The sequence below is a fragment of the Halichoeres trimaculatus genome, unplaced genomic scaffold, assembly GCF_033239565.1.
Source record: "Halichoeres trimaculatus isolate MK-OKI-2021-1 unplaced genomic scaffold, fHalTri1.1 fHalTri1_scaffold_9, whole genome shotgun sequence".
Lineage (NCBI taxonomy): Eukaryota > Metazoa > Chordata > Actinopteri > Labriformes > Labridae > Halichoeres > Halichoeres trimaculatus.
Window position 1 is genome coordinate 7051017 of NW_027437188.1, and position 21129 is coordinate 7072145.

The window sequence follows — 21129 nt, forward strand, 5'->3', positions numbered from 1 at the left end:
TAAAGCAGACCCTTTTAAATAAAGTGTTACCGGACTCTCTCCTGTGAAGGACTACCATACATTAAAATACACGTGGATAAGTGATGTGAGAAAAAGCCACTTAAGTGCAGATTCTCATAGCTTTACACAAAAATAGGACTTTGGAAGTAAATGCAGGTTTAATCAACAGCAGAGACAGCATTAATGCAGCATTAAGGAAAATAAGCACTAAGCTTATGTAAAAGGAAGGGGTAAATCTGCAGCTGAGAGAAGAAAATTGGAACCTTGTCCTTTCTATCAACTGCCCAGATGAGTTCAGGCAGTCAGCTGCATATTTTCTGTCATCAGTCAATTTTGTTTTGTTTTTTCCCTCCTGTTGGGCATGAGTAAGCTGTTGCCATGGTAGTTCAGATGAAGCAGGAATGATAACTGTTTCACTATAGCAGCGTGTGAATTATTAAAAGCTAGAGGACATGAATGAGCTGAATGAGAAACAGAGAAGAAATGAGACAGAATGAGGACTTATCTGTGTTTCATTGGCAGCTTTTTTATTAAGTCTTTTGATGACTCTCCAGTCCCACGACTGCAAAGATCAAACATTTTCTGCCACAGTTTGTGAGTGAAGCTCCCAGACCGTGGTGTGTCCTTACAGTTTAAGAAGGAATATTCAACAACATTCATGAAGTGCAGACTAAACAAAGAGATCGCAGAGAAAAAAACGTTGGCTGTATGCTATCAGCATTACCAACAAAGTGTCCCAGTTTAATGAACAAATCTTTATTTTCTGGAAACATCTTTTCTGAAAAAATTCATGTTCATCCTCTCAAAAAGCCAAAAATATCCACTCTCAAACTTCCTCTTACGGCAAAAAAACAAAAAGTAAAAAAAAAAAAAAAGCATGCTGTGCATCCAAAACCAAGACTATTCAAAAAACATACCTCATCCCTGAAAACTTGTTTTCAAAAGTCAGATATCCTAAAAACATACTGAGTAGTAAGTTAACTGCTGGAGGTGGAATAATGAAAGAAGTCAGTACTGTAAATACACTGAAAAATATAGAAAATATTATTCACAAAATGTTGCATAAATAGATGTAAGTTGTCACAGCTGACGTCCAAAAACAATGTAATGATTTTCTGTCAAAGTATAAGATATAACAGAAATATTAAAAAAAAAAGACATCAACTAAATTTCATAAAGAAAAAGGCAATAAATTATCTCTTACATTCTGTTTTTATCTCCTTCACAATACTAAAGTGACACAAGTTAATCAACCTCATATAAATATAAACATAGTGCTCCTCCTGCTTGCCTGTACAGATAGAATAAACAGAACATATCTTAAAAAGCTCACAATTTCCAAAGAAGGACTTCTATTTCTTTACATTTCAGTGGTACAAAAATAGAAGAGAGGCCTGTATGGAAGACTTGGGAAACTTTTGACAAAAAAAAATGTTTAACTAAATTATAGACAAATTACACAAAATAGAAATATTTGTTTGAGATGCATATTTCAGATGATATCAATACAAACATTATTCTAGACAGCCCCATCCACCCCCCTACTTGGTTGACTGTGAAAGGAAGATATGAACCCATACGTTTACAGTCAGTGCGTCCCTTATTTAGAGCACCGTGGGGCTGTAAGGTGCAGTTACACCTCCTAACCAGCAGGATTCTCTAGCACCGAGACTCAGCATATTCCTCATCATTAGGGGGTCTCTTTTTTAGGTTGTAGTAGCCTTCTTCATCCTCTGAGTCCTGTACAGACCAGAAAAACCAGACAGTTGGATGATGTTCAACTAACAGACAGACATGCACACATACACACACTCACAAACACACAGACACACACACACACACATACTCTCAAATAGGTCCAGACACAAAACAACTTCATTGGAAAAATCAATATTTTATGAACCCTCAAGTCCTGTTGTCAGCCATAGAGGGCATGTAAAATTAAACGGGAGACAGATCTAGCAGACATGTCTGGTTAAGTTATTTATGGTCTATAAGACATTGTGGTATGAAGAAACATCGTGTACTGTACCATCAGATATAGCTCACAGCATGAGGCCTTCTTTCCTTTGAGTCCTGAGGGGTGGATGCCATACTCCTCCCTGGTCAGAGCAAAATGAGCAATAATGAAAGTTAGCAACTACAACAAATCACACAACTACTCCGTAAAGAACTTTCTTTTTACACTGTTTGTACACTCTCACACTGAGGCTAACAAAGATAGTGACCATCACTTATTAGGTTCTCTATAAATTAAATAAAATTAAATATACAGTTTGGTATGTTGATTAATATGCTAACCCACTTTTTTGCAGAGAACTAGATGACGACACCTCATGTCTGTCCCTTGAGGCTGATGCATACAGCAAACTAGCTTAGCTTAGCTTAGCAAAATGGCCTGAAATTGAAGAAAATATTCAACACACTCATGAGTTACTATCACTTCTGATTTCCAATTAAGGTAGGCTTAAAAAACAGGGATCTTAAAGGGTTGGGTTTCTGTTTCTGTATCACAGGTCAGTTTTGCAGACACTGAGGTCACTGTTGCATAATTAGGGTGTGACTGAGTTGTTGCTGTTTACCAAAGGCTTGTCTCAGCTCTACACCTTTTCCTGTTTCTACACCGACTGGGAGTCAAGTACAGACAGACAGCAGCACCAAAATGGTGACAGCCATGGTCTGGATTCAATACCTCCTCAAAAACTAACAGGTGACATCACTCAGACTGTGTTCATGTTTTAAGCTAGTTAGCTCAAAAATGCTACCCATGGGCAGTTTAGGTAATGATTTCAAGTGTGACAAATTAACAGCAATAGGATAGCAATAATACAAATCAGAATTATCAGTCACTTCAAAACATCTTTTTTTTTTTAATGCCTTTCAAACAGACTTTGAATATAATCAGCTAGTCAGTTAGGTTAGCATCACTTTAGCAGGCAGCTTCCTAAGCTCATGCCAGAGCCATTAATAAACATGAAAAACTGATTCCAGAGGGGAAAACTGCTCTGGCTGGTTTTTGAACCTGTTCTATTATCAGTCTCCTCCTGTTTTTGAAATGAGAACACTGCTGGAGATAATTCTACTTCCAGCAAAAATGTAAACAATCATAAATAAGCTAAACCCCAGAAAAGCACAAACTAGCAGGAGCTTGGTCCAAATCTCATTGGGTAACCTGCATTGAACCACTGGGTTTTCATTAGAAATGCTTTATAAGGTAATTACCTTATATGGTAAATACAACAGAGGGTCCCTTGTTTTGAGTAGAAGACCTTCAGATATTTCAGCTCTTGCTACAAACCTCATAAGCAGTGAAATGTTATAACAAGGCTTGGATAGTAAAGTTTACAGCCTGACCTGCTGTTACCCTTGAATTGCTCTATTTTGAAATGTCAAAGCTAGAAAAAAATGGAGTGCAGGGACTCAACAAATGTCAATCTACTCAGTGTGTTCCCTGTCAATAATATTAAATCATGTACGTACCGGAGGCAGCTGAAATTTTTCTTCTCAACTAACTCAAGGTGAACTTGCAAATTTACAATCTTTTTTTTTTTACCAGAGTGATCTGTTTGACAACACTCCAATGTAGCTTTAGGTAAATCAAAAACTCTTATTGTGGTTTGAAAAGTAAATGAGTTGAAAAAAAAAAGATGCTAGTTCTACTGTAGATTAAACAGTGTACTAAGTAAATAAGAAAGATCGACAAATCATGGAGCCACAGTGTGTTTAACACAAACAGCGAAGGGTGTACTGCTCTAAATAATTAAAAGAAAACAAATCAATGGTCCTAAACCAAAGTTGAGCTGCTGCTTACTGTTGACATAATCCGGTCCATGTACTTCATAAAAGCTGTTGTGTATAACACTGAAGCACTGGCTTGTTTCACATTTATATTGCTGTTTTACATCAGTCACAAGCACAAATACCAGCTCCACTGTGACTCACACCACAGGGAGCAACACTGCAGCACTACACACCAGCCTGTGGAGCCGCTAATTGCAGACTTCAGCTCTGGGCCCCTGACTGATCTGTAGCACTTTTGACAACAAGAAAATCAAACCCTCGACTCAAATTTCTTGTTTAACCTTCCTGAGATTAGAAATTGAGATGAACATTTACAACCATCAGCACCTGGAATGACTATCATTGCCCCTTGGAGACCCCAAGCAGTCACCGGTTGAATAAATCCACTCACCCCTCTGTGACCTCTATGGGTGATCTGTAGGACTTCGATTGGTTACGCTGTTTCTTAGGACAGAGCATCCGCCCAATCAGAATGAGGGTGATGATGCCTGAAGGGAGGAGGATGAAGGCCAGGAGGACAGCAACATCCGAGAAGTGAACACTGGGCGCTGGGGAAGGAGGATCAGACGCGCATTAAAGGACAGTTTATGACAGTACTCACAGATGACGTCATGCCACTAACAAAAGATTGGGTAACTGAGCTCTGAAACATGCTCTTAATGTATTATATTTAATGACAGACTGAACTATGAACACATCATTGAACAGATGACACTTGAGTGATTGAAAAAGAAACGGTCACTAAATAGTTTTTTTTCCCTACCTACAAGCTTTAACAGTAAAGTATAAATATCTTTAAATACATATATTTACACAGAAAAGAGTCCATTATCAATCACTGAAAAATTACAGAATAAGACACAATCCACATATAAAAATCCCTATTAATCTAGTTATGTAGGGCTTCTTTTGTACCAGAATGGTATTGCACATAACCTGCTGGATGTAAATGCACAAAGAAATGTTCAGGTATACAAACAGATGAACAAAAGGATGAGTGGTTAAGGTAAAATACAATTATTGTAATTTAATGGATTTGGGTTTGTCATGTGAAAATGTTTTAATATAATAAGACATGTCTTGATAATAATAATAATAATAAAACAAAGAAAATTAAATTGTTTTTCCTCCTCTGAAGAACTTAAGTTTTTGTATATTTTTGGGCCCCCTGTGGATGAGGCATTGAATCTATTTCTTCTTTCTTTCTACATCTACACTCATATTACTGACCTTTAACACTCAAATGTATCACTCATATTGAATGCTTGCTGTGAAAAGTATGAAAAAGGATGTATTTTGTGTGGTAAATAGTCAAGACAGTCACTCAAAATTACAGCATGGCAAAGGTCAGTCTTATCCCTGAAGGTCTCATTTACTTTTGTCGGTCATAAAAGGGCATGAATATTAATTTCATTCTGTTTTATTACCAGTTAAGAACTCCTCACAGGGCTATTAGTAAAGCTTATTTCACTTGAGTCTCTTAATGTAAAATTCAATGAAGGATTATGACCAAGTCACAGATATAAAATGGAGATTTTCAGAATAAAGTGGTTATATTAAAATAGTTAAGTGTTACTATTCCAGAAATAAAGGCAAAATTGAAAAAAAGTTGAAAAATTTGGAAAAAAAAAAGTAAAAAAAAAAAAAAAAATTCATGAATTTACAAGTTACAGGGATAAGAGCCTAAAGCCTAAAATACACTTGAACTAATTAAATAATTGCATAAGTTATAAATAATGAGTATTTTACATCAATGAACGTATGAGTAAAAGTTGTGTCAAAGACTATGATGAATCCATATGTAAAACAACATACAGCGAGCTATCAAAGAGGCAGCTGCTGTCAGCACTTAAATGAGGGACATGGATCATCTTGTCATATTATGCTCAACAGCTGAGGACAAACAGCAGTTGCAGAAGCATGCTCAGGCTGCCTAATAGCCTGCTCCTCCTCACAGCAGACTCAGTGTGATGTAAAGTCCATTCTGAGTCCTGATACTTATGATAATGTCCTAAAAGATAAAGTATTCACTTATTCATGAAACCTGTACTGAAGTATTTATCCACAAGATACCCCAAGTCCCTCGTTTCAATAACCTTTTTTTAATTGATTCCCTCATAGATGTGCAACTTCATCCCTCAAATCTCTATTTAAGCTTTTCTGAAACATAGCCCTACTACTCTTCTGAAGTAAAAAAAAAGAGCACTAAAGGAATTAAAAAAGTAACTCAGGATTATATCAATGCTTGGCATGAATGTCTCCTACTTTCTGTGAAAATATCTGCAGTGAAAATATGAAGAAATATGAATAAAACTCGTCTATACTCCATCTTTTTCAAAACCTGTAAAATCTGTTTGACTGCTTCACTTTGAACAGGTGATAATGGGTTGAAACACCTCGGTGAGCCATCTAAAGAGCTACATTTCTCTTTAAACTTGTAAGGCCAGTACTGACACAGAATCAAACCTAATGCAATTTCCTGTCTCAATGAAATTTGTATTGAAAAAAGTCAGTTACTGCCCTGGATCAATATCAATGAACAACTTCTGAGTCACACATTTTCCTGGTTACAGTAAAGAGGTTTTAAGAAAACAGGTGTCCACCACCCAGTAATGTGTGTGTGTGTGTGTGTGTGTGTGTGTGTGTGTGTGTGTGTGTGTGTGTGTGTGTGTGTGTGTGTGTGTGTTTTCATTCTTTTAAGTGGGGACAGAGCCAAACATTACATCAGCAGCAAAGAGCACAGGGACAGTCATCCTTCCCTTTCTCTTCAGCTGACACCACCTCAGAAAATCAAATAAATCCATCTTAAAAATGAAAGACTGTTGTGATAGAGAGCTCGTTTAATTTATTTTTTGTAGGGATGTCCCGATCAGCATTTTTTGCCTGATCCAGATTATTTAATATTGAGTATCGGCTGATACTCAATATACTGAGTCCCGACCTGTTTTTTTGGGTTTAGAGATAAACTTTGCTGAAGAAGTGAGAAAGTGAAGCAGCACAGTGTATTTTTGTTCTGTGTGTTAACAATACTGAATAGTAAAAAAAATAATAGTTGAAGCTTATTAAGTCCATTTAACTTAGTCCAGCTAGTTTTGAAGTCAAAACCCTTTGGATCCCAAACCTGTCAGCGGGATCTAAAAACCACTTATTTTCAAACGACTGGCATTTAAAGGCCATTTGTCCAATCCAAAAACCTGAAAATGCTGGGGTAATCAACAGATTCTCAAGTTTCTGAGGGTACCTGAATGTATTACACACAAAGTTGGAAACACGACGCCAAAGAGGGAGAATTTCATCAGCATCGATTTGAATTTTATGTCTTCTCAGAAAATTAGCAGAAAATGACCGGGTTGCTAGCTAAATTTAGTTGAATATTAAATTCTACGCTTCTTACTGCTTTCAGCAAACCCAGAATGTTGGAAAACTTGTACACATGTAATATGGCACGCTGAAATCAGAGGCTGTCCTGGACGCAACTCTCTGAAGACGGTGAGAGACTTTGAACGTGCATATCAGACATCAACGGGACTATCTCATGTTTTTCCCCTTTCATAGAAATACTTATTTTGCTACAAACTTCTGTTGTCAAACTAAACACGCCATCATCACATCCTGGCATGCTACTATGGAATGTGTTGACAGCTTCAGAGAAGCTTGCTGTGTGACGTATCTGATTCTGCATGCGTCTGTAATAAAGCTAAGGGTGGCAGCCTGTCTTTATCACTGTACCATATTCTCTCATCAACTTTATGAGGTTAGACGCATTTATAGCGCTCGATTTTACTAATACTAATACTAATTATTTTCAAAAGTATTTATCTTAATTTTCCCAATTATTTAAAGCAACATCTAGTGCTCTATAACTCGCAGCACAACCTACGGCATGATGAACAAATGTTTTTACAGTTCCAAGAGTTAAGCGAGAAGTAGGTAAACATGCATTTTGTGTTAGGGCCCCTAATGACTGGAACAATCTTCCTGTATTTATTCGCTCTGTAACTTCATTAACTTCATTCTGTAGGGCTCTATTAACATATCTTCAAAATACCTGCCATTGTTTCTAGTTTGCTTAAATGGCCTTAAATGACTTTAACTGATTTTAACTGTTGTTGCAATTACTTTGCTTTGTACGACCATAAACGAACTTGGTCATGTGATTTTTCATTTTTATTTTTGAAAGACTACAAATGATTGTCATAACATCATTACTGTAATGTTTTTCAGTTAATGTAATGTGACTGTAATGACAGTGTTGGATGTGGAGAGGTGAACATACAGAGCTGGTTTATGTGTATGTGTGTGTGTGTGTGTGTGTGTGTGTGTGTGTGTGTGCTGTTACGTTTTTGCTTATTGTGTTTATTTTGATTTGTTTATTTATTATTATTTTAATTTGTTTTGTTTTGTTTTTTATTTTATTATTGTATATATATATATATATATATATATATATATATATATATATATATATATATATATATATATATATATATATATATATATATATTTATACACTTTCTCATATGTATATATAATTTTGCTTTTTGTATTACGCTTCTCTGCTCTTTATGTTGTTATGAATCTGAGGATTCCCTCGAAAACGAGATAACTTATCAATAAAGAACTGTTAAATAATAATACATTGGCGTTCTGCAGCAATTTTAGCTCTATGACGGCTAACATGAATGATCTGTTGAGGGGCTAAGCTAGAACTCCCGAAATCCGATACTTAGAAAATGCCAAAATCGGCCCGATCCAATACTACGGATCAGGACGTCCCTACTTTTTGTTACCCTTGGTCCATCAAAGATTATTTATAATTTAGTTTTAAGAAACACTGGCAGGCTTATACAAACACTGAATAGATCTTTAGATTAGGCTGCTATCAGCTGGTAACAGATTTCCTAAACTCTTCAATTCAGCTTTCTCTTTTTAAACACAATGAATATTTACCTGTGACAAAAGCTTAGTTTAAAGTAGAGCCCGACCGATTAATCTGGCCGATTATAGCCTGTCACCAATTAATCAACGTCGGCCAAAAAAGTAGCCCATTATAAAAAATTTTGCTCCGCAGAAATTCTGTCGCTCCTGCTCCTGTGTGTTAATTAACATAAGGCTACTACACAGCGTCTCACTTCATAATGCCATGCAGGATCAATCTGGGCTTATAAATTCACAAGTTATTGTCTTCGTTGAAATAATTTTTGAAAATGTTTCAATGTATTTTGTTGTAATTGTTTTTATTGCATGTTTTGAAAGCAGCTACGTTGTTACTCAAAATCTAGTTAAGGCCAATGCACTAAATGGAAGATTGAACTTTTAAATAGCTAGTTATAATTTGTGTTCATATACAGTATATATCCTGTGCATATCAATGAATTTACTTTATATCAGCCGATATATTGGATATCAGCCGATATATCAGCTTCTTTTAGCCCCCAGTATCGGTATCGGCATCGGCCCCAAAAATCCCATATCGATCGGGCTCTTGTTTAAAGTTACTGGAAGTGAATGTGCATGGCTAAATATTCTGACACTGTTTGAACGATGGACAGCCCCTTACCTCTTGGTGTGACACTGAGTACAGTGAGTGAATTCGGGGACCCATGGACATCAGGAGGGTTCCTGACTGAGCATGTGTAGGTCCCATTATCATTCAGAGTGGCATTAACCAGAGAGATGGAGGCTTCCCCCAGTGCCGGACTCCCTTGCCAACGGATGCGACCTTTAAACTGACCATCAATCGGCGGGAATGCCCGTGAAGAGAAGTGGAAAAACTGAATGGAGGTGAGAAACAACAAAGAGGAAGATCCAGTCATCAGATAAAAGCGAAAGAAACAGACATAAACTGTACTAATGTATTGATTAATGCACATCCTCTATAAGTCATGTATAGTGTCTAAGCAGGAAAGCAACACCTACAACTGCAGCTCAATGACAAGACAGCAGATAATTTGAATCATCGCTCTTTAATCTAACATAACATTAGTCTGTCTCAGGAAAAGTGACTGAAGCAGCAGGTGGAGGGACAGATGGTGGTGGGACATTCTCTTTTGGCAATATTGTCAGAGGCAGAGTAAATCTGAAAGAGCACAAGGAGAAGGAATCTAAATGTGTGCATGTGAAACTGTGCAAACTGTTTTCTTTCATGCTCTGGTTTAAAATTTGCAACAAAAGTTTGTTTTCAGTAACAGCATCATTACTCCCACGTTAAGTGGACCCAGAACTCTCCAAAACATGACACCCAGAGTTCAGGATTGTTTGTAGGCGGAGTAAGAGGGATGGAAATGAGGAAATTATAAGTATATGATTTCAAGAGAGTGTTGAGTGTGTGTCAAGTTTCAAGATGCTCTGATGAGTCTCACTGGTGATGAGAAACACAGGATGTGGAGGATTATCTGCTGTAGTATGAAAATGAAAGTTTGTTTCAGTTTTCTTTAACTATATTTACCTTATCTACTTTACATGTGGATTAGACACTGTTTGCGGTTTTTATAAATATATTTATTACAGAAAATGAAGACAAGCAAATGTAGCATTAGCACTATTATACATCTGATTTTATTCTATTTGTATTAATTCTATATATAATTTCATGATGGATTGTAAAGCCCCATATTCCTAATGAAGACAACACAAAATGTTCAAAAGGATTCAACTGGTTTGCTACATCAGAAACTCCAACATTAAAACAAATGACATCAAAAACTTGTGTTGTTACAAGAGTGCCCTGCCATTAGTCTCTCCAACAACATCTTGTTCTGAGCTGCTTGAGTCGGATAAGGAACATTAAGACATCAAGAGGCTTTTAGATGAGTTGCAGGATAAGATCAGAGCTACTTGGCCTTTATCTGCACCCTCGGAGCAGCAGAAGGGATTTATTGATTTCTTCTAAAAACAACATGGATGCTTTTGATTTAAGCCAATGCATGTAGCTCATTTTATGTCTGGTCTAAAGGGCTGAGGCGCATGGTGACAACAGCTCTTCAGCTGTAGTACTGGATTCTTTAAAAGTGTATGATGAAGGTTCCAGAGAGAGCCAACTGCGATGCCCCTTATTATCTCCATTACCATATAGAGTTTCATCATCCTGTAAAAGAACATTGATTATTCAATCAAATTAAGATCTGAAACATATCAATCAGCATTAACGCTGTGATGACTTGCCAAATATTGCAGAATCCTGCTCTTTACAGGGCTGTTTTGGACAGACATGGACTGGACTAAACGTATAAAAGTGGGCAGTGGTATGTGGGAACCTAAATGTTAGCAGCAGATCCTTTGAGTCCTGTAAGCTGGTGGGGCCTCCACATCATAACTTGGTTCACACAGATGTCCTGTCAGATTGAGATCTATGGAATTTGGAGACCAAGTCAACATCTCCAACTTCTCCATTGCTCTGTGGTTTAGTTTTGATGCTTACTGGTCAATTGTGGCAGTATTCAGTATTCACATTTCCCACCATGTTTTTCTATCAAACAGTTTGAGCTCCAGCTTTTCTGCTTCATCAGACCATATGATCCAGCCTTTGATCCACACCATAAATAAGCCTTGGCTGCCAAAGACCAGTTCACCTGTTTTCCTACCTTGAACCACTTTTGGTAGGTGCTCACTACTGCAGACCAGCAGCACTCTATAGGAGATGCAGTTTATCTGATAGGGTTGTTTTGCTAATGCAGTTTTGATCCTTGTCAAAGTCACTTACATCCTCAATCTTACTGTTTTTTCTCTGCTTCCAAATCTTAAACTTTGAGGACACATTGTACATTTGCTGCCAATGCATCCACTACTAGGAGCCAGGACAACAAGATAATCAATGTTATTTACTTCCTCTGTCTGTAGCCATAATGTCACAACTGATCAGTGTTTACTTGAGTTCATCATTGAAAAACAAAAAGTTCCTCAACAATTTTGGAAAAAAAACTTAAAATCCCTACCTATTAAATTAGCTGTGAAATAAGGACATGATTATTATGTAATGCATCAGATTGTTATAATTGGGCACATAAAGTTAGACTCCTTATCTTGTTGATGTTGGGTCTTTGTTGATAATAGCAGGTCTAGACCTATCGTTTAAACAAAGATCAATTGACTGATTGTTCAACACATTGTTGGTGTTCATTTTAACATCTCAATGGATGAAATAAGGTGCATCATGAGTAGATTTATAGACAGAGAACAATAGCTAAGCTTAATTTAGTTGGTGTAACATCTGTGCCTTAAAATATGACCTGAAAGTATGAAATATGGTGATGTTATTTTTTTATTTATTAAGTTTTATGTAGATTAGGTACATAGGGAATTTTTAGATGTCTTTAATTTTTAATGATATGGGGGTATGTTTAGGCAAGTCTTAACAATCAGTATACCTTAAAAAAGATGCAGTGTGAAAATCCTCAGCCAGATTATATAAAATGTGTGTTTAATGAGAAAACAGCACACTTCCTGTCTACACACGAGGAATGTCAACATAGATAAATCTGTGGCTCTTCAATAAACTCTGGCACACAAATAAGCAAACACAATCACGTGCAGAGTCAGGGACAATGATTCAGTTTTATGGTTTTACAGCAGTGTGTCTGTTAGCTGTGTGCTTATGAGAGACTGATTGTACGCCTGGCAGAGATAAACTTGTTTATCTCTCCGTACTGTTATTCATCCAGTGGCTGGCTGTTTGAACACTTGACAGCAGCTTGAAGTCAGCGACCGCACAAGAGTCTGCTCAGTCTGGATTTAAACACCAAATGACCCCTTTAGACTCAGGCAAATAACTTCCAAATAACTGAGGAGGATGGTTTTGAACTGGAGCCACATATTCTATAAATCAATCGGATCATTTAGACAAAAGCTTCCCTTGACTTAAACCTAAAACAGTGTCCTGATTATCATAATAGATTTATTTAAAGCATTATTCAGCAAAATTCAATTGCCAAATCCTCCAATTACCATCGACTCCCACCGATATTTGATTGAACATTCAGCCTCTCGTCTCCAATCTACAAAATTAATTCTCATCAGGACCGAGGTAATTATGCAAGCCACTGAAGCACTGCGGCAATTCAGACTGACACTAAAGCTTTGGCTGCAAAATTATATTTTCTGATGGAGCTTTTCACATGCTTATTCATGGTCTTTCTCAGTGTGATATACGGCTGGGGACACACAGGCCAATAAACCAGCCAAAACGTTAATGAAATTGGATTGAGAGTAAATGAAGGCTTAGAAATAGAAATTAGAAATTCAAGACTTAGTTCCATCTAAGGGCCAAATCAGGAAACTGCCACACTTAATCTGTCATAAAAAATTTGGGCAGGGCTGAATTAAAAGCGGGAATTGGTGCGGCTTCTTTTCAGGTAGCAGCTGACACACCTATTTACAAGTTCTTGCCAGCTTTGTGAGGTAACACCACACTTTGTGCTGACTGCAACACATGTGCAAACACTCCAACACCCTCTCAGTAAGTTCTCTCCTCCTCCTGCACCTCCCCCTACATACTTTGAAACTACACAACTACATCTTAATGACTAAACCAACAGCACTCCATATCAGCGGAGCCACAAAACATTAGCCTCCACTTAACTCTGAGTGCTCCTATAGGAAATGATGGCATATAGGGTTGCAGCTACCACACTATGGATTCCCAAGGTCCAAATGCAATTACATAAGACCACACTAGAAGGCTATCTTCAAACAAATGGTACAAATGGAGCTGCTTAAATTATGTGGTGGAGTTTTAGTGGATTGGTCACTGAAACTCAACTCTGATATGTGCGGGGTTAGAGGACTGAGTGCAGTTATGGGTTGAGAGAGATATCTTGAATGCATTTCCTACAAGACCACCAAATCCACAACATAGGAAAGGGTATGATGGTAACTGACCAGGGTTTCTGTGTCAGGTCTCTGAAAGACACAGAAGCTGGGTGCGGATATGAAGGGGAAAACCCTGGACAATACCTCATGAGTGATTATAAAAAAACTTCTAGTTTCCCTACCAAAACAGAAAAGATCTTTCAACCAGCAGGTGTTCATGAAGCTTCAGAAACCACGACAAGCCAAGCTTGAATGCAAATAAACCGACCAAACATTCAAATAAACTGTGCTTGTGCAAAGTGAGCAGTGGTCACACGCCTCTAACTAATCTGTCTGAGGAAACAAACCTTGTGTTTTCTAATATAGTAGTAGTATAGTTCAAAATGCATGATAAAAAACACACATTTTGTTTTTGGACATTTCATTCTAAATTATCAGTAGTTAATAAGGATTAATCCCATTTATTATTCACAGGTTTTTTTTCCATAATTTGAAAGTTTAAACATTTTTTGATCTATTAAAAAAGAAAAGCTCAAAATCAAATGAATGTCATCACATGTGCTTCAAGACTTTAAAATTCCATGTTATTGTTTTTTCTTTAATCTATTCAGGGAATTTTTTTTTTTTTTTTCCTCTGAGTGTGCTGTATGTGCTACTTACAGGTGTACAAACATACGCCTGTGAAGCACTTTGAATTGCCATGCTGAAATGTGCTATATAAATAAACTTGCCTTGCCTTGCCTTACATGCACACTTAATCACACTAAATGTTTGCATGACTTAATGTTAAAATGCACAGTTTGTGCACGATGATGTATACATTATTTGAAACATTTTATGTCATGCATTGGGATTCCACAGCAAATATTTCACGGTAGTAAAGAAAATTTTCATCAAGCCAACTGGTAAGAAAACACTCAAATTTGAGGACACAGTTGCCTGAGATTTAGGGATGGGTACCGAATTAGGTACTTTTATAGGTACCGACCGAATTGTTTCAAAAGTACCATATACAGGTACCAAAATGCATCCTTGTGACTGTGAGAGAGTGGAAGAAAGGGTGATTTTCCATACTGGACATGAACACAGCGTTACAAGGTTATATACTGAAGAATAAATATGTTAAATTAAAAAGAGTTTACATTTTATTATTTAACAAATTGATATTTTTTGCCACATAAAAATACAAAAGTACCGAAAATTGGTACCGTTGAGTACCAGTACCGATTGCCAGGCACCGGGAATCGGTACCGTATCGTTTCAAATGTGAAAGGTACCCATCCCTACTGAGATTAAAATGTCAAATTGTTTAGCTAAGTGTGGCCCTTATTAGCAGAGCTTACACCAACAGGATTACATCTTCATTCCTGTGCAAGCAACACGACCCATGTCCTGTGTGTCCAAAAGTTGTCCATTTAACTCGTCATAGCTTACATACAACTTTATCTCCATTTGCTTAATTAAAATCTTCCAAACTGCACTGACACTGCACCTCACATAGAGATAGTGCAGCATCATAGCTTAGTAGCATTTGCTGTTAACCAAAATTACAACCTTGGATAAGGGCAGGTGCACCAAAACATGCAACTTGCAGCTAGCATTTCAGGCTTACCAAAACAAATACAGCAATAACTTGTTTAACTGACCAGTAATTTTAGTGCAGGCCAGCAAAGCTGACACATAATTGTTCAGTCAAGTTAATGCCAGGTATGCAGATAAAAAAGGAGTAATGCAAGTGAAGAAAGTAGAGAAAAATGTCCAATTAACTTAATAAGACAACAGCCGGTTGATGCCTACTTTGTCATATCAACAGCCCAAAATTAAAATAGCATCAGTTTAGTATTATAGTATATAATAGTATTAGTTTAGTATTATACTGAAAGCTTCTTATTAACTCAATAAAAACCAATAAATGAGTAATATTGCCTAAATTTTCTTAAAAATATTAAAAATTTTAAATGGATAGCAATTGTAGCAAAAACCAACACATTTATCTTTATCTGGGTAAGTTCAAAGTGTCTGTTAGACAATCAAAATCCAGTATATCATATAAATATGTACTCACTGTTTGTGGTGGCCCTCCAGTCTGAGGCCTGTAGGACCAGTCAACCGACATCTTACTGGTCGGCCTACTGGAAGAAGTGAAAGTACAGGACAATGTAACTGTGTCCCCTTTGGATGCATGGAGCTCTGATGGGGTCCTCACTGTGATGGAGGAGACAAGGGAAGGAGCTGGGAAGGAGGAGAAGAATAAAGAGATGATAAGAATGACATGGCACAGGGACAGCTACATGTTTGGAGGGAGAAGAAGGTAGGTAGACCATTTAGGAGTGACATTTTACTCATGTACTGTAAGCAAACGGTAAATAACAAAACCTGATAGCTGCTATGAATGTGCCCACATTGTGCTGGCATGAAAGTGCCAGCACAGCAAATTCCTCCAGGTATTCAGTGAAGTGAGAGACATCCTGATTCAAGTTTCTCACCAGCCTCTCTTGTTGTAGTTGGCAGGTCTGCTACACATCTGCCTGTCAGGGGCCTTTTCACGGCATGTAAAACTGTGTCCCTGTGTCTGTAGATACTATTTCATTGTTATCACTTCATTCAGGATACCGCAGGAGGAGTTCCAGATACCTGAAGTCCTGAACATCAGCTGAATACTAACAGATCTTTTATGAAACCCCTTTAAATATTCAGTAACAATGAGTCATTAGCGAGCCATTGTTATTAATAGATGTAAGGTTCAGCTCACTTTCAGCTCACTCCAGGGGCAAAGCATGCCAGGACAGCAGGTCTTGCCAAGAGCCTAATTTGTACAAATACCTGCATCGTTGAATATGTGGGAGCAGGAAAGGATTTGGATATTGTTTCACTTTGTAGTCTGTCTGTTTGTAGTGACCAGCCATGTTTAAACAGTGTGGACAGGCTTTGGATAAATGCAGGACAACACTTCATGTAGCTAAGGCTGCAGAATGTGACTGCAAAAAATAACCAACAACCCATTAGTCATCAAACAACAATCAGGCTTCTTCATATCTACATGAGAGCACAAAACATCTTTAAATCCAACTCCATTCTCATATCTCAAGTCACAAGATGAGCTGCAAACGACAAGGGTCCCAAAAAGGCTTTTCTAAACAGACACTAGAGGACCAGAAAAAACATCTTTTACCCCTCGAGACTTGAAATGTTGTCAGAGGAAGTAAATTGAGCCCAATCTTGCCGACAAATGAGAACCAAACCATGATTTTATCATTTTTCAGCCTAATGGGAATAAAGTTATCTGTCACCAACTACTAAATGTTATGGGAACACTTTGAATGATGGCCCGATGGTGGCATCAGATAGGCGACATCAATAAATGTAGTTTTATCAGCATCATCATGGGTATGCCCCAGAATTAGATTATTAAAGGCTGCCTGACACACAAAGAGTGATGCTGAACACTTGCACTATGATTTCATTGGTTAGATATTTGACCTATCAGCTAACTGATTGGTTAAAAAAATTAAATGCTTGCAGCTTAAATTTGGGACTCACTGAGACCAGAGGCTGCAGTCACCATATTGGACATGCTGACTCAAACTGACTTGTGGCTAACCAGAAACAAACACAAAGGTGGGCTTGAGACCACAGCCTAGCAAACAGCTACAATGCACAATAAGGCAGTGGCTCAATCATGCTTAGTTGTGGCACAACTCTTTGTAAGGCAATCCAAACATGTGATGTCTAAAATAGTACCCTTTAATGTAGTTGATTCGAAACAAAAAAAGGGAAACAGAAACTAAAAGTGTTTTTATGCCAGGCTGCCAACATGAATAGTTGTGCTCTCACACATAGAACTGGGGCTTTGGGCTTTTGGGATCAGTCTAAAGTTTTTTCTCATTTTTTTAAACTCCTATTTTTTAAAGACTCAAGGTTGCTGCTTCAGACGGCTTCGAAACCAGCTTTAGAAGACAAGCCAGGGGATCTCCACGGTCATTGAAATGTACCATCTGGTCAGAGTGAATACCAGGACATCATCCAGTCCTTTTTGTACAAATCAAACATTTTTTAACTAAAACACTGCATTTTTTGGACAGTACAAGCTGCCAAAGCCAGGACTGGTGAAGTTATTATAATTTCACTGCTCAGGGCCTCAAATATCTGCAGCAAATTTCACAGCAAGGCATACAATATTCATAGATATGTTTGTCACGACTGAAAGTATCAGTTTAAACTGTGCACATGTCCTCTAAAACAAATGTCATTTTAAACTTGACTTATTTGCAAATAACCAAGTGACGTGGAAACCAAGTTGTTTTTTTAAAAGCATAAATGAAAATGTTCTCATCACCAAACAGGCATCTAATCACTTTATTTATGTATTTGTGACAAAGGACAACGCTGGGGCAAAATCCCCCTGCGGGTGCATTCAATCACAGACAGATACCACTTGTTGCGTTTCAGACCCCCAAAAAATGATGATAAGGACAAAGTTTATCTTACACAAACGAGTGAAAGAGATATCCTGGGATCAGCCTGACTTATCTGCAAAGACCCCGGGGGTTAGAAGACCCAACAACATGAACAAAGCTATCTCTTTGTCAAAGAGGAAAACAAGCAGAGGAGCCTTGAAAAATGAACCCCTCTTGAACTTGAAGACATGATCCTATCGATATAGAAATAAGTGATGGGATAGGAGAGTTGGCAGCTCATCAGTACTCTGCTCTCACTTATTTTCTACAAGTTGTCTGAGGAAAAAAATAAAGTTGAAGCAAGACTGAAATCCATCCTGTCCTCTTGTAACCCTGGCTATATTTGAACGCTGCTCTCTGACTTAAAATAGAGTGAGGCAAACCATAATGATACTAATCTGCTCCAACATTTTCATACTGCCTGTTTTTTCTTTAAGTAAACCAGCAGTACACAGCAGCCATCACTGTATGCATCTCTCATTTCTACCACTTCAATAGGAGGTCACATGCTGCCAGAGAAAAGCAAACATCTGGCCACAGCTTAGAGACGTGTTTGCTAACTACTACTGGAAAAAGACTGCTCTTCAATGACAACTAACCAGCTGTCTGAATCCCTTTGAGTCTCGCTTTTTCAATGACATTCACTCTAATGGTCTCTTTTTGTACTAGCTAATTTCTAAGGGCTATGTTTACCTACTCCCCTAACAATTAAGTCACAGTTCATGAGTAGTTTGAACAAAAAGGTGCTTTGGGGGAATTTCATGGGTAAGGAAACCTCAGGTTGATTCTGTATTTTTCTTTAGAGCTTTGCCGTGACAGGTTTGAACCTCTACTCATTATACAGAAAATCTGATAAATGCACAATTCTTTTTTTCTGTCCAGATTCTGAGAGAGGATCATCAAACAGTGGCCTCAAACAAATTCCCACAGTATAACACAGAATGTAGTGAACAATGATGGTAACTGATCAGATATTAAATCCTATCATGCAACCTAAACTAAAACTGCAGATCATATTAGAGGAGCATAATCAGCCAATCAGCATTCTGTTCAATACATTAAATCTGACTTATCTATAAACAAATGATTGGGGGTGTTAAGGAGACATGGAGATGTTTGGCAAAATCAAATGCAAAAAAATAGAAATAGGACAGGAATTTATATAAAAGGACATTTGTGATGATGGTCTGTGTGTATGATATGAATAGATCATGGCACAAATAAATAAATCACACTTCTTTGAATGCTCATTATCTCTATGTGTATTACAGCAATTAGTTAATTTCATCAAGATTTTTTACCACCAGGTGTTATTAAACTCCTGCTGGCTTGATATCAGCCTTAAAAAAAAAAAAAAAAAAAAAAAAAAAAAAAATGGAGATAGTGGATTTTCAACATGCAAGGCTGCCACTTCCCACAAATAATAATAATAATAATAATAATAATAATAATAATAATAATAATAATAATAATAATAATTCAACCTTTTTAAATTGACCTTTGTTGACTTGAGAACACACAGAAGCATAATTAAAGAGAAATTCATTGGGTATAAACCCCTAAAAAGAGGCTGTGGGGCAAAATGAGGGTCACTCCATTTAGGGGATGAGAAAAATCAGACACATTATCAGGAAAAGAGAAAATTAATATGTGTATTTACATGTGCACCTCGGGCTTCCGTATATCTCCATGACCTTGTGAACATTTTTTATGAATGATCCGTAACTGCCCTATGGTTGGGTTCAAAAAACATGATTTTATCGCAGTGTGAATGTCAAACCGGAACGTGAGAACGGGATGAGCTGTGTTTAACAGGGTCAGTGTCTCTACACTTGTTTGGTCTCTACAATGAAACACGGACTGCTAAAAGTAGTTCAGTTAACCATACGGTTAATTTACCGTCGGTGTCAAACATTTCGTCTTCTAACAGAAAACTACCAGCCTCTGTTGCTATCAGGACGAGACAAACCGTGCCCAGACGGAGTGCCTCTGTTGTAACTCGTGTTGAAAGAGCACCATGAAAGCGCAGACCAGCGGCCTGTTTACTTACCGAAAAAGCCGACCAAATACAGCAGCAAGACGACGTTTAGAGCGGTATTCCTTTGGCACAGACGAAGCATTTTAGTATCTGAGAGTGGGCTCACTCGTGTGACGATAAAAAAAAAATCCAAGGTGCGTCAAAGGTTTAGTAAAATTCCGTCCATAGTCTAGTTCTTCATGACTCAGTCTCTCCACTGTGGCTGCTGACTGATATCCTACCTGACAAACAGGTGTATCAGGAAGTGGAGCTGCTGCTGCTGGATCACCGGGAGTAATAACAACATTTCAAAGTTAAGCTTCGAAAGAAAGGAAAAAAAGGAAGTGAAATACGCAGAGGATCGACTAAAAGAAGTTTTGGTATTGCCCAACCATGCTTTTTGTGGCATTGCACTGCGTGTAAATTATTAAACAAAGAAGGTCTGCCACGTTTCCCACAGTTAGGAACTTCTGCCAACTTAACAGCCTCCACGCAATTTCTAGTTCTCTGAAAACTACAGGTTCCACTGTATTCATCATTATATACACTGTGCTGTTTTTCTAATTTTTTTTCTATTTCTTTCTCTTACATATATATATATATATATATATATATATATATATATATATATATATATATATATATATATATATATATATATATATATATATATATATATATATATATGTATATATATATATATATATATATATATATATATATATATATATATATATATATATATATATATATATATATATATATATATATATATATATATATATATATATATATATATATATATATATATATATATATATTTATAAATATATACCTAAGGATAAAATTTGAATTCACTGAGGTGGCTTATGGAGCAAAATACTTAGCTGCACTGCAGAACTCATCCTATACTTACACACAAACAATGTAAAGGTGTGTGTACTTGTGTGTGTGTGTGTGTGTGTGTGTGTGTGTGTGTGAGAGAGAGAGAGAGAGAGAGAGAGAGAGGAGAGATAACCAGCTAGAGCTAGAGCACCCCCCCACCCC

The 21129-nt window shown here is 37.2% G+C and overlaps 1 protein-coding gene across 1 annotated transcript; it reads right to left on the reverse strand.

Moving 5' to 3' along the window:
- Positions 1-1163: 1163 nt before the first annotated feature.
- mpzl3 (myelin protein zero-like 3) lies at positions 1164-20515 on the reverse strand. The gene is made up of 6 exons (XM_074679886.1): positions 20116-20515; positions 15674-15840; positions 9362-9575; positions 4193-4349; positions 2033-2102; positions 1164-1740 (listed from the first exon to the last, which is right to left on the reverse strand). Exons 1-6 carry the CDS (start codon positions 20183-20185, stop codon positions 1660-1662), a joined length of 759 nt encoding a protein of 252 aa, XP_074535987.1. The 5' UTR covers positions 20186-20515; the 3' UTR covers positions 1164-1659.
- Between the last annotated feature and the right edge of the window lie 614 nt (positions 20516-21129).